Source organism: Orycteropus afer, unplaced genomic scaffold (assembly GCF_000298275.1).
Source record: "Orycteropus afer afer isolate SDZICR_OR568_19922 unplaced genomic scaffold, OryAfe1.0 scaffold00157, whole genome shotgun sequence".
NCBI lineage: Eukaryota > Metazoa > Chordata > Mammalia > Tubulidentata > Orycteropodidae > Orycteropus > Orycteropus afer.
The window spans coordinates 1,017,523-1,031,965 of NW_006921744.1; the positions used below are offsets into that span (position 1 = coordinate 1,017,523).

Here is a 14,443-nt window from a genome sequence, read left to right on the forward strand (position 1 = left end):
AGGATTGCCCAACCTTCCTTCCGAGGAGTGGCTGGTGGGTTTGAACCGCCAGCCTTCTGGTTAGCAGTCAAGTGCTTTAGCCACTATGCTACCAGAGCATGGTATTGTCTACAAATAGTCCTTTCCCCTCAAAAAAGGTTTCCTACAGCCATAATCTCTCCCCCCTCTAATCACCTACATAATAGAAAATGCTCAGCTGCCTTCTCTCTCTGCCACTTAGTTAGCTATATGTCCTTGAGCAAATTAACCTTTGAGTTCCATTTTCTCTGTAAAATGAAGGCAATAATATTTGCTTGCAGAGTTGTTGTGAAGATTAGAAATAACATACTTAAAGTTCACAGCACAGTCCCTGGCATGCTGGAAGCCCTCAGTGTGCTCTGGCTGCTACTGCTGCTGCCTCTGATGATAATGTTCTTAAGGCTGTGTCTCTGCAGTTGAGTACGTGTGTGTAACCCCACCCAAAGGTTCTCTGCAACTGTGCAGAATTCGCTGAAAATACCAGTATCAGGTGTTTGTTTTGTTTTTTTCTTTTTTTAAGCATAATACTTAGCCTATACAAACTTAAGGGGCTTTGGTGTCATAGTGGATAAGGCATCCGGCTGCTAACCAGAAGGTCAGCAGTTCAAACCCACCAGCCACTGCATGGAAGGAAAATGGGGGCCATCTACTTGTGTAAAGATTTATAGCTTCAGAAACCCAATGGGGGTCACTATGAGTTGGAATCGTCTCAATGGCAGTGAGTTTTGTTTTGTTAATGCAAAACTTGGCTGTCAAAACAATTGTTAAAAGGAGGGATGAGAGAATATGCAGTTTGAATTTGTTTGTTTGTTTGTTATATCCCTCTTCTGTTTTCATCTAGGACCTTGCTAGATTTTGTTGTTGTTGTTTGTTTGTTTTCCCATTCAGTCATATGATGTAAAATAATGCAGCAAATGGTTAAGCACTCAACTGCTAGCCAGAAAGTTGGCAATTTGCACCATGCGGGGCACTAGGAAGACAGGCCTGGCTATCTGCTTGTCAAAGGTCACAGCTTTGAAAACCCTATGGAAAAGTTCTACTGTGCACACATGGGGTCAACATGAGTAGGAAGTGACTTGATAGCAAGTATGAACAAGAATAATGTAATGATTTGTCTATGTATGTACATATATGTATGTATCTGTGTGTGTGAGAGAGAGAAAATTCAAGTGCACACACAAGCAAATGATGATTTATTGGCTGTATTCATCATAGAAGTAGCTCTGGTGGTGCTGTCGTTAAGGCATGTGGCTGCCAACCAAAAGGTTGGTGGTTCAAACCCACCAGCTATACCGCAGGAGAAAGATGAGGCAGTCTGCTTCTATAAGGATTTGCAGCCTTGGAGATGCTGTAGGGAAGTTTTACTCTGTCCTATAGGGTCACTAAGGAGCTCTGGTAGCATAGTGGCTAAGACACTTGCCTGCTAACCAGACGGCTGGCGGTTCAAACCCACCAGCCACTCCTTGGAAGGAAGGTTGGGCAATCCTACTTCCGTAGTGATACTGCCTCGGAAACCCAAGGAGGGGTCGCTATGAGTCGGGGCCGACTCGACGGCACATAACAACAACAACAACAACATAGGGTCACTATGAGTTGGAATCAACTCAGTGGTTGTGGGTTTGGTTTGCATTTATTCATCCTATACATTGTGGAGGAGTTGGATAGGCCATTTCGAGTTTTCTTCCCCTGGAATTTGAAGATGAGGCTACAAACAGAATTCCCTTAATTCCTCTTTCTTTAGGATAATAATGTGTAATGGATGCAATACCTCTCTAGACAGCACTCCTGCCAAGTGCTCTCTCCCTGTTGTGATGTCACCTTGGCTGTATGTGCGGGGGCCCAGGGGCATGTAAGAGCACAGGCCTCAAACTCAGCACTGACAACTGTGGTAACAGTTGGGATACGGGTGCAGCAAGCCACAGCATCTGCACGGCACGCGAAGGGAACCTCTTTCTAACCTGGATCAGCTCAGAAAATCCCTGCTACTGCTCTGGGGGTTACTACAAGATTAGGGAAAATGAGGTACCCTGACTATCCTCTTAGAACAGATTAGGCACCTCACAGGCTGCTGTAGAACTACCTTACCCTCTCAGAGGTCCTCAGATATAGGAAGTAGTTGGAATCAAGACTTTGAATAGTGCAGGAATGGATCCCCTGTAGAGAGGGTTTTCCCATTTTAAAACTCCAGTTCCCACCCAGTACTGAATGCTCCACAGGGGGAAAAAAAATGCCCTACATTTCCTCTTTTAGGCCTCATGATTTATCAAGTTGTGTGGTGGTAAGTAATATGAAATTAATAGCCAGTCTCTTGGAGCCGTGGTGGCACAGTAGTTAAAGCACTTGGCTGCTAAACTTAAGGTTGGTGGTTCAAACCCACCAGTTGCTCCATGGGGGAAAGGTGAGACACTGTGCTTTTGTGAAGACAATACAGCTTTGGAAACCCTGTGGAACAATTCTACTCTGTCCTATAGAGTTGCGATGAGTTGGAATCAAGTTGATGGAAATGGGTTTGGATTTTTGTTTTAGCCCATCTCTTTATTTTTGAACTGGAAAATTATAGTGCAAAATGCTTTAAATATTTTATTTTTTCTTTTTATTCAAAAAGAAATAAGTGGGTTTTGCCATTGCTGCTGCTGCCGCCTTTCTCTCGATGAAGTGAGGTTGTGTATCTTTTTTTATGCTTTTAGGAAGTTAATTAAATATGTATTAAAGTATAAGAATTTGTTTTGGAAAACTTCAAGGTTCTTGTAACGTTTTTAATTAAATTCTGCTGTTACGCGGGTAAGGTATTTAGCCTCTAAGTATATAAAAGCGATTAAGTGAGACTTGTTTTCTGTCAACGGGAAGGTGAATTAAGAATATAATTTAGATGTGAGTTGAAAACAGTCAAATGTTCTTCCATGCTTTTGTTCAGTTTTCTATGAGTTTATTAGCTGTAATAAGATAGGACTACTTGTCATCAACTTCAAAAAGATATATAGTGCTTAGTAACCTGCACAACACTTTACAGCCCATTAAAGCCTAAGAACATGACTATACTCTGACGATGCTGTTAAAAGAAATACATTCATTCCTGTAGTTGCCAATTTCCTTACACCTCCAATTAAAAAAACAGCAAAGAAGAAGCCTAAAGGTTAAAATCCTTGAAAATATATTAAGTTAACTTGTGAAATATGGTTTCAGCCCATTTGGAATTCTTTCTCAAAAATTATTTCTTCTCAATGACATTTTTAAGGATCATTATAAGCTTTGAATGTTTATTGTATTTATAATTACAATGTAGAGTTATAACTTGAAATATACTATAAACTTATCTCTTAGGTACCATTTGTTTCTATCATAAATCTAATAATCATAAGAATTTAAAACACTGGGTTGTTTTTGTTTTGTTTTTTAACAGGAAACAAACTTGTATTCCACATCTTAAACCAATTTAGTGATGGAAATAATTTTGTGGCACAAATGACAATATTCTTTTGAAACCTTTATATGTTTCATACTAATGGACTAATAAAACCTTAGAAGGAAAAGATAGATTTGTAAAATTCATGAGCTATAATAATTTTCTTTGCCTTGGCTGTTCTTTTTCTAGGATTTACTAACCAGACACAAAGTGTTGGTAGCCAACTTCTTAGAACAAAATTATGACACTGTAAGTAGAAATTACTTTAAAGAATTTACCTCATTTTCGCTCCTTCTCTCTCTACCTCTTACATCTATAAGTACTTACCACTATTTATTATCCACATGGAAACCATCTATACCCATAATTTGCCAATTTATTTTGAAGCCAAGTCATCAACAAACTTTATAGAAAATTGAGGATGACAGGAGGTCAAGGCTTTCTTGTTTTTTCTTGTACTCTGCAGCTCCAAGAAGCAACTAGAACCTTCCTACTTTGATCTTGAATTAAGAGGACCCATGTAACCCTTAGGAACCCTAGTGGTGTGGTGGTTAAGCTCTCAGCTTCTAAGCGAAGTGTGGGTGATTCTAAACCCCCAGCCATTCCATGGGAGAAAGATGTGCTTTGCTTCTTCTACAAAGATTTCCAGCCTTGGAAACCCTATGGGGCAGTTCTACTCTGTCCTATAGGGTCACTATGAATCAGAATTGACTCATTGGCAATGAGTTTGGTTTTTTCATATGTTACCCTTAAGTGGCAGTAAAAACAAAACAAAACAAAAAAACCTAAACTCACTGCTGTTGAGTCAGTCCTGACTCACACTAAATGGAAGAGTCCCTACCCTTGTTAAAAAAAAATATTTTGACTTGGTTGATAATTACTTTTATCTGCTAGTAAAATTACCCAAGTATTTCTCATCTCTGACAGTGAGTCCAGGCATCCCCGGGTGGCACAGACAGTTAAGTGCTGGAGTATTCGACAGGGTGGTGGCTTGAACCCACCAGAGGAACCTTGAGAGACAAGCCTGGCACTGTGCTTCCACAATTATATTTTTATATATTTTTTTACAAAGAGAAATGTATTTTTGATGATGACTTCATGCCTTCCCAGTTGAATACAGGATGGGTAAAGAGTTGGGCACACAATAGGAATGACAAGTGGTGGCCAACAAATACAAATGTTGTTGTTGTTGTTATTTGCCGTCGAGTCGGCCCGACTCATAGCGACCCCTCCTTGGGTTTTCGAGGCAGTATCACTACGGAAGTAGGATTGCCCAACCTTCCTTCCGAGGAGTGGCTGGTGGGTTTGAACCGCCAGCCTTCTGGTTAGCAGTCAAGTGCCTTAGGCACTATGCTACCAAATAGTAATCATCAAAAAGTCTCTGAACCATTTTACTCTAGACAAAGCTTGTAGTATACTCCTGGACTGTGGGAAGGTAAAAGGGGAGTCTGATAGTATATGACCAAATCTGGGATATCATCTACTAATTTTTTCCTGTAGAACAAAGGAGGTAAGCATGCTATGCAATGCTTCGCATTCAGGAAGAATATGCAATAATTTGAGAGGCTGTCAATTCATTTTCTTTGGCTCCCTATTTACCTAATTTTATCTTTGTATCTAAATGTGACTTCTTGTGTAATTTGGTGATTTCGGCTAATTTCACAGATACTGATGCCTGTTTCACTGACCTGAACACTAACTTTGAACTCCTGCTCCTTCAGACATATCATACCTTTGGGTCTTTACCAGGTTTAACAGTAAATCATGAAGCTGGAGCATGTAACTTATGGCTCTAAAATAGTGAAACGGGCATCTTGGGGAATCAATCATACCTCATACATATATTTGCGTTTTATTGTTAGAATTAAGATTTATCACAAGATTTGTCTGATAAATTTTATGGCCCATAAAATCCTTCTTGTGTTCTGTGACGTTTAGGATAAATAATAACAATAATAAATAATCATATAAGAATATAATTACTGTGACCTTAATAGAGAGATACATGTGTTTTATATGTATATATACATCTATATATACATCTATACATCTCTCTATATATACATCTGTACATCTCTTTATATATATACATCTATACATCTATCTCAGGAGCTCTGGAGCGTAGTGCCTAAGGCATTTGACTGCTAACAAGAAGGTTGGTGGTTCAAACTCACCAGCCACTCCGTGGTAAAAAGACTGGGCAATCTACTTCCATAAAGACCCCCAAAGGGGTTGCTATGAGTCAGAATCAACTGACCAACCCCAAAGGGGGTTGCTATGAGTCAGAATCAACTCAATGGTAGTGAGTTTTTTTGTTTGTTTGTTATACATCTATATATATACATATATAAACCAAAACAAACACACTGCCATCGAGTTGGATCTGACTCACAGTGACCCCTTCTTGGGTTTCTGAAGTAGTATCACTATGGAAGTAGATTGGCCAACTATTCTTCTGAGGAGTGGCTGGTGGGTTTGAACCACCAGCCTTCTAGTTAGCAGTCAAATGCCTTAGACACTACACCACCAGAATTCCTTATATACATATATACATCTATCTATCTATCCATCTATCTATATATATATACACATCTCTCTCTTTCTTTCTCTCTCCCTCCCTCTCTCTCTCTCTCTCTCTCTCTCCATATATATTACTTTTCACTCTCTTAATTCTCAGTAATTATTGTCAATGTGCATAACTTGCCCTCATCACACACACTTGCACACATATAACTCACCTTTGGTGCTCTGAGAACCTGAAATATTTTCTACCCTCTCAGGCCTCTGTGGGACTTACTTCTGCCTTAGTGTCTCTGAGAGTCTGTATACTAGATGCAACCCTAGCTACCACATTAGGAAACAGGCAAGTCCCAAACCCCAGTGGCTCCTAGCTTCCAATGGTAGTAAAAGTGCTTCAGAGAGGCCAATTGGAATTAGCATGGCCACCATGTAGAAGTTGCCTCATTCCTGCAATTTGTTCATACTATAAGTTTGACAGCTTTGGTTCTTTTCCATAAGGAATTTCCAAGTGAAGTCTTAATGTATTTAACTTTTTTTTCCAATTATTCATGGAGTCATAGCTACCACCAAAAAAAAACCCCAATGCCATAGAGTAGATTCCAACTCAGAAAGACACTACAGGACAAGAGAACTGCCTCACAGGGTTTCCAAGGCTGTAATTTTTGCAGAAGCAGACTTCTACATCTTTCTTTCACAGTTTGGCTGGTGGGTTGAAACCACTAACCTTTTGGTTGACAGTTGAGTGCTTTAACCATTATACCACTAGAGCTCCTTTCATAGCTACTAGCAAGGCTACTAAACAAACAGATTTATTTTAAATGGGATAAAATGGGTTATCTTGCAATTTTTAATAGATATTATATTCCAAATGATTTGTTGGAAAGACTCACCAAAAACCAACCAAACTCACTGCCATTGAGTCGAGTCAATTCGACTCATAGTGACCCCTCCTTGGGTTTCTGAGGCAATATCACTATGGAAGTAGATTCCCCAGCCTTCCTTTTGAGGAGTGGCTAGTAGGTTTGAACCTCGAGCCTTCTGGTTAGCAGTCAAATGCCTTAGAGACTATGCCACCAGAGCTCCTGGAAGGACTCACAATTTTCTACTTGATTTCTAATTTGCAGAACTCAAATGAAATAAGTAAGTATGTCTCTTACATCACTTGACCACTCTACCCCCAGTATCTTTATGTCTAAATGAGGATGGGGAAATGGCGAGCCTAGCAGTGGTAAGCACCTTGGCTTACATATATCAGATAAAAGGCATAGCAGCCAGGCTGCACTGAGTTAGAGGGTTGGGAATTTACTTCTGAAGTAAGACAGTTAGCAAACCTAGTACAAAGAAATCACTCTGTTTTGTTTGTTTTTAAATTTTTATTGTGATTTGGGTGAAAGTTTACAGAGCAAATTAGTTTTCCATATAGCAGTTCATACACATTTTGTTTCATGACATTGACTGCAATCCCCACAATGTAACAGCTCTCTTCCCACTTCCTCCCTGTAGTTACCTTTCCCTGTGTCCTTCTTTCCTATGCATTCCTGTACCCTGAGCTATCTCCCTGTGCAAATACTGCCCTTCTGTTCTCCCATGATTGATCATTCTAAGGAATGCATCTACCTGATGTAAATGTTCACCCTATATGTCAGTTTATTGCTCGAATGCCGCTGCTGGTTTTGCACTTTAATGTTTTTCTTTTCACTAGATTTTTGAAGATTATGAAAAATTGCTTCAGTCTGAAAATTATGTGACTAAGAGACAATCTTTAAAGGTAATGACAAATTTCTTTAACATAGAGTTCTCATAAATTAATGTATGAAATATTCATGTTAGCAATTCATTGGCTTACTAATGGGTAAGTAAATACAAAACAAAGCATTCTTTTTGTTTTGTGACTTGAAAAGTATGTTTCATGTTATGGACTGTTCTTTATAGCAAAACAATAAATAAATAAACGCCCTTTAAAAAACACTAAACTCACTGCCGTCGAGTCCAGTCGGACTCATAGCGACCCCTCCTTGGGTTTCCAAGGCGGTATCACTACAGAAGTAGATTGCCCAACCTTCCTTCTGAGGAGTGGCTGGTGGGTTTAGCCACCTTGAATCCGTTTTGGAAGTAATAATATAAATAATAGTTACATGATAAAGAACCATCTATTTCTGTTAAGGAAGAAAATCAAGCCTAGGCTAACTTAAATAAAACCATAGCTCTCTCCTAGGAGATATTTCCTGGAAATAAAATTGGTTTTAGAGTGAATTTAAGATAATGAATTACTGTTTATAAGGAAGAATCAGTGAGGTTCTCTCATGGTTAATTTATGGTTTATCTTGAAACAAAGTACGCAGAAAGAAATGATCTTATGTCTTTTATACATCCCTGTAAACTAGATTTGATTGGGTGTTTTACAGAGGAACGGAGAGGAAAAAGTAACAATGACAAAATATGACACACAAAATGCAAAAATAAAATATTCCATCTAAGTTGTAAGCACAATAAGTGACAGATTCATAATACATTTATTTTTAATTGAGAGAGAAAACAACTTTCTACTGTGAAATGGGGTTTATATGGTTCAATTGTTATGAGACTTCATAACAATACTTGCACTTAGTGCTTAGCTCCCAGACTCGTAACACTTTGTTTTTCTGAAGACTATTTTTCTGCCATATTGCATTGCTGGGTCCCATTCCCTTAGCTTTCTAGTTAGTTGAGATTTTCCTGTAGGTCATGTCTAGTACCTTCTCCATTTAACATTACATTTACAACAAAGATTCTGAAATATGGAACACAGTCATCCCATAAGAGTTAAAAGAAGAATCTTTTTTTTAAAAAAAATCAACCCAAACAAACAGTCTAACAAGCAGAAGGCTATGTATTCTAATATACAAAACTTTGTTTTTCTGCCAAGAAATCTGCCAAGATTGCACTGAAACAGAATCTGGAAAGAAATTAAAAGATGATCATAGCTAAAGAAAAGAAGTCCACTCTAAATGATCTGTGAATAGCTTCTGTTAGTTGAACTATTGAGGGGTGTCAATGGTGAGAGGTAATAGGACATTTCATTTAGTCAACATATATTTACATACTTATATCCTAGACATTATGGTTATAGCCAAGAACAAAACGAAATCCCAGCTATATGGATCTTACATTCTGTTGGGGGAGAACAGACAGTGGACAAATAATCCAATATATAATTTTCAGGTAGTTATAAGTGCTAAAAAGAAAAGTCAAGCAGATTACAGGGCTAAAAAGTGATGACTAGTATGAGTCAGCAAGTGTGTGTGTGTCTGTCTGTCTGTCTGTGTATCCAAATGGCATTTACTATTTGAGCTTACATGATAACTAACAGATGCCTGATTACATCATACAGGCAGCCCAGTACAACAGTGCCACCCACATCTGTCTGTGTGGCCTTCCCTCCCTTGATAAAAACAAAAAACAAACAAACAAAACCCAAACTCACTGCCATCAAGTTGATTCTGACTCATAGCGACCCCCACTGGGTTTCCAAGGCAGTAAATCTTTGGAGAAGTAGATTGCCCCCTCTTCCTTCCAAGGAGAAGCTTGTGGGTTTGATCTGCCAACCTTCTGGTTAGCAATCAAATGCCTTAGCCACTGCAGCACAGAGCACTTTCCCTAATTAAAGGTGCCAGGAAACAGAAGGCAAGTTAGCTGCTGAGGGGGGTAGGACAGTGGCCAGAGCTACACCTCTGCCCTTCAGTGTCCTCCTCAGATATTTTAAAGAATAAGGATGATTTTGACAGATAATCATATATTGGCTGTTTCTCATCAAGCAATATATATGATGTTTGCAGTTGTGAAATATCACCCTTGTATTATTTTTGTGTGTTGGGATGATGACATTCACAGAACAATGCATCTGGCTCTAAATATACTCAGAGAACTAAAGGAAAACACAGACAAACAGCTCAAGGATATCAGGAAACAATGCATGAACAAAACAAGGGTTTGAAAAGAGATAGACGGCCTCAAAAGAAACCAAATAAAAATACTGGAACTGAAAGAGACAACAACTGGTTCTAAATATCACAACAACTTTAACTGAAGGCAGTAAATGAAATCTATTTTGTAAACTCACTTTACCCATGACTGTGACTTAGCTGTGAGTCTTTCCTCCTTGACCTGTGCCCTCACTATTCCAGCTTTACCTGGTTAAAGGAGAGGTGAATAAACTATTATCAGCCAGTCATTCAACACCGTTTATTGAGTTTGCCCTTTATGAAGAAACAGGCTATGAAAGAAAAAAAAAAAAAAAACACCTGCTGCTGTCTGCTGTCTGCTCTCCTAGAACCACCTTCTAGGTGAAGGCAATGTCATCAAGCCCAAGCTCTCCCACATCCAGAGAGCTTAAGAGCAGCTGAAGACAAGGATATATCATATTGCCACAGCTGTGTCTCTGAGTGTATTTACAAAGGGCTCCGCACAGACAAGGATTCCCCAGGTGGTACAAACAGTAACATGCTCCACTCGTAACTGAAAGGTTGGAGTTCATCCAGAGACACCTTGGAAGAAAGACCTGGCAATCTACTTCACAAAAATCAGCCATCGAAATCCCTGTGGAGCACATTTCTACTCTGACATGGGTTGCCACGAGTTGGGGTAACTCAACAGCAACTCCTCTGCACCTCTCCCTGCTCGTTCTTCCCAGCTGTCCTCTCATCCCACTGCTGACTTACCATTGCCCTCACCTCTTCCCAGAATATCTTCAGCTCTACCTTGTCCTGTTCTTGTAAAGTGCTTAGAGCTGAGCTTGGCCCATGCTAAGAACTATAGAGATTTGTTAAATAAATAATAACAACTTCTATGAGTAAATATTCCTCTCCTCATAATTATCCCCAGACTTCAGTCTCTGGAAAGTGTTGATCTATTCTAAATAAATAATTCTAAATATTCTAAATAATATTCTAAATAAATAATTGGGACTAGGGTATGGATTAGACTTCCAGGATGCATTTGTGTTTTTAGAACAGAAGCCTGCTAATCCAGTGAATGTGTGATTGTCAGTAAGTAATGCAAATTTTTTTTTGGAGAGGCAGCAAATAGAGGAGAGTAGGACACACTTTCACTGCTATCTGTGCTTGTCACCCCCACTGTCTGCCAGCCCAGCCTCCCTCCCCTTTCCCCTGCTTTCCCAGCTGTAGATGTCTGTGCTGTTCCCAGTGACTTGGCAAAGAACAGGCCCCCTTTGTGTCAGGTACTGAAACTCTTCTATAAGCTCTTCTTTTCCAAACTGAGTTTTCTTTCCTGTGTGCTAGCAGATGTCCCAGCACACCTGAAAGGCATCTTTCCTGTTTTTTATTCATTCACCTGGACATACTACATTGGCTATTTCCTTTATTGTTGGTTATCTTGCAAACATTTGAGTTACAATATGGTAAAATGGAGAACTGGTTGGATAGCTGGGGAAAAAAAAAGTGATAAAACAAATCTAGGAATGCAGAAATTGTTAAAATGGTTATTTGCAATTTGGTTTCTTTGGATGCTAGATTAAAAGACATTCCTCAAATGGTCTTGTGGTGTTCAAGGGAAGAAAAAAGAATGTGTAGAATGCAGTTACACAGAAACGTTGAGCTCTTATTTGCTCTTTTCTGTGATAGGACACATTTTATTGGCGAATACTGCTGGTGTGATTTTTGTTTCTCCTGGAAATTAGATCTGTGGCAGCAGTATATTCTGCTTTCACATAGCCCCATTTATACGTCTGGATTCTGAAATATTTTTTAATGTAATGTTGGACTCAGGTCCTGAAAGGAGTGTCGGCGCGAGGAAGCTACCACTGACTCAATAATGCAAAAGCAAAAGGAAAGTTTATTAGCTAGTTCGAGCTAGGGTCTCCTTACACTGATGCAGCGGTTTGGGCAAAAGACCCCATGCTCTCCTACTATTACATTTTTATAGGAAAAATATAGTGTGGAGTAACATTAAGGCAAAGAGGTACAAATGATTGGTTGTTGCTAGGGGGTAGAGAAGGAGGGGGTTTGAGGTAAAGCCCTGAGGTGTGCGGGACGTGCTGGAGCCAGGTAAAGCTCTGAGGTGTGGGGGACTTGCTGGAATCCCCAGCATTAAAGACTCCTGGTTAGAGAATAACTACCTGGAGGGGAGATAAAGCCCTGAGGCATGGGGGACGTGCTGGAGCCAGGTAAAGCTCTGAGGCATGGGGGACGTGCTGGAATCCCCAGCACTAAAGACTCCTGGTTAAAGAATTACCTGGAGCGCATTAGGACTCAGGCCTCACATTCCTTAGGACTCAGGCCTCACATTCCCCCCTTTTTTCTTGTTACTCATATGAGGAATCTTCATCCCGTGTTACAGGAGATAGGGACTGATATTGTTGTCTCAGGACCATGAGTTGTACAGTATTAACTCAATCTTTCACAAATGATATAAGCTTATTTATAATGCAGGGGCCAAAAGTTAATAGAATTATAAGGATTTTGAAGGGTCCTAAGAGAGTAGATATCAAGGTAGTCAACCATGGGGAGTTATTAAACCAAGATTCGAACAACCCTTCCTGAGTTTCATGCTCCTTTTTTCTTAGGGCAAGTCCTTCTCGTACCCTGGCCATAGATTCCTGAACTACTCCCATATGATTGGCGTAAAAACAACACTCTTCCCCTAAAGCTGCACACAGTCCCCCTTGTTGAAGAAACAAAAGATCCAACCCCAGCCGGTTCTGCAGCATTACTTCTGATAGTGATGTTAAAGGTTTCTTTAAACGGGAGATAGAGGTTTCTATTCTTTCAAGGTCCTCGTCTATAGCTGCTCTCAGGGAAGTCATGCCTTGATTCTGCAAAGTTAATGAAGTTATTCCTATACCGGTCCCTGCTAAGCTAAATAGAGTGGCTAAAGTAAAGGCTGCAGTGAGTGGTTCTCTTTTTACTCTATTAGTCCCGCCCCAGTGTACATACATCTCTTCCTCTGGGTGGTAAAGGATTCGGGGTAGAACAGTTACTAGTATACAATAATCTGAGGACTGACTAAGTACTTTCAAGTTTAAACAGGGTAAAAGTCCAGCTCTTGAGCAAAGCCACCAACTCCCTTCCCTGGGAATGATCCAGTTAAAGGACAAGTTTATTTCTGTATAAGAGGCGCAACGTTCTTGAGTGTTGGGGGGTTTCCCCATGCATAAGCCCTTTCCTGTTATACGTTGTATGGTAAATCCTACCTTACGGTCTTTCCAGGAGCAATTCTTTGGGTTCAGGTCATGAGAATAGCTGAAAGAGGTATTAATGCCTATTGCTTCATAAAATGGAGGGTTTACATCGTAACAAAGCCAACAGGCTTGAGTTAGGTTAGGACTAGTACGGTTAAGTGTTTGGTAGGCTGCTAGCATTAAATTCCAAAGAGGGTCTACGTCCTGAGGATTGGCTTGGACCCTTGGAGTTGTATGGGGGACACTTACTGTAATATCAGGGGTTACAGTGCTCGATTCTTTCAACGTCTTTCTTGTAGGGGGTAGGGCTCCTTTTCCCAGGGGGTTTAACACTTCATTTGGACCTACCGACCTGGCATCTAAGGGCTCTACTTCCTGTAAAATGGTTAACACCCCATATGGGTAAGGGTATGAATAAACCTGAATGCCCCAACTGAGCCCTGACTTCCACTTGGTTAATTCTTTTTTTCCTTGTTCAGTGAATGTAACTTTTATCTGCTCGTCCCCTTCCTCATTTGAAGTTTGGTCTGTACATCTGGCTGGGCTGTCGGCAAAGGAGAATTTTACGTAATCATTGGCGTTCACCTCCCACTTCCAGTCCCCATCACTAGAAGTTACACAGCTCCAACTTTTGCAGTAGTACTGAGGGCCCCCCCCCACATTGCCGGACATTTCTTTTATACCCTGGGCAAGCATAAAAACCCATAGGTCTGATATGGCATTTGCCCCACCCACATTCTGTAGCTTTTCCAAGGGAAAAAAAAACAAATCAGGCCACCATACATTAAGGGGGGTGGTAGAGTTAGTAGAGTTAAAACTTTCATGGGTTCGTCCATCGCAAATTCGCCAAGTAACCTTGAAAGGTTGATGATTAGTCGTGCTGGTTCCAAGGTGGCAGAGACTTAAGGTGAAGATGAAAGTTTCAGTCCTCATTGTCTCGAGTCAATCTGACCTTCAACGGGTTTTCAGGATCTGAACGTGCTCTCCAGTTTGTTCGTGCTGACTGCTGTTCCAGCAAGTTAGCTTTCCTGACGTGAGAGTGATGTATCCAGGCGCTGATTCAGTCTACCTTTAGGGCAGTAGGGGTTACAAGAACAACAACATAAGGTCCCCTCCATCTCGGTTCCAGTGTTTTTTGCTGGTGCCTCTTTACCCACACCCAGTCTCCTGGTTCAATTCCATGGTCAATTCCCTGTTCACTAAGGGGACCTTCATATATGGCTCGGAGTTTGGGCCATAATTCCTTCTGAATTATTTGGAGAGTTTTCATCCCCAAGATTAAATCTTTTGACAACTCATTGGGATATTTTTCCAGGTTGGAAATAATA

At 40.2% G+C, this 14,443-nt stretch overlaps 1 protein-coding gene across 1 annotated transcript in view; it reads left to right on the top strand.

Annotated features, from left to right (window-relative positions):
- Nucleotides 1-14,443, top strand: part of CAB39L (calcium binding protein 39 like) — a 109,105-nt gene that overhangs the window by 68,874 nt on the left and 25,788 nt on the right. The window contains exons 5-6 of the mRNA XM_007946350.2: nucleotides 3,611-3,670; nucleotides 7,644-7,709. Coding sequence (XP_007944541.1) covers nucleotides 3,611-3,670; nucleotides 7,644-7,709 — 126 coding nt within the window. The remainder of the gene's footprint in view (nucleotides 1-3,610; nucleotides 3,671-7,643; nucleotides 7,710-14,443) is intronic.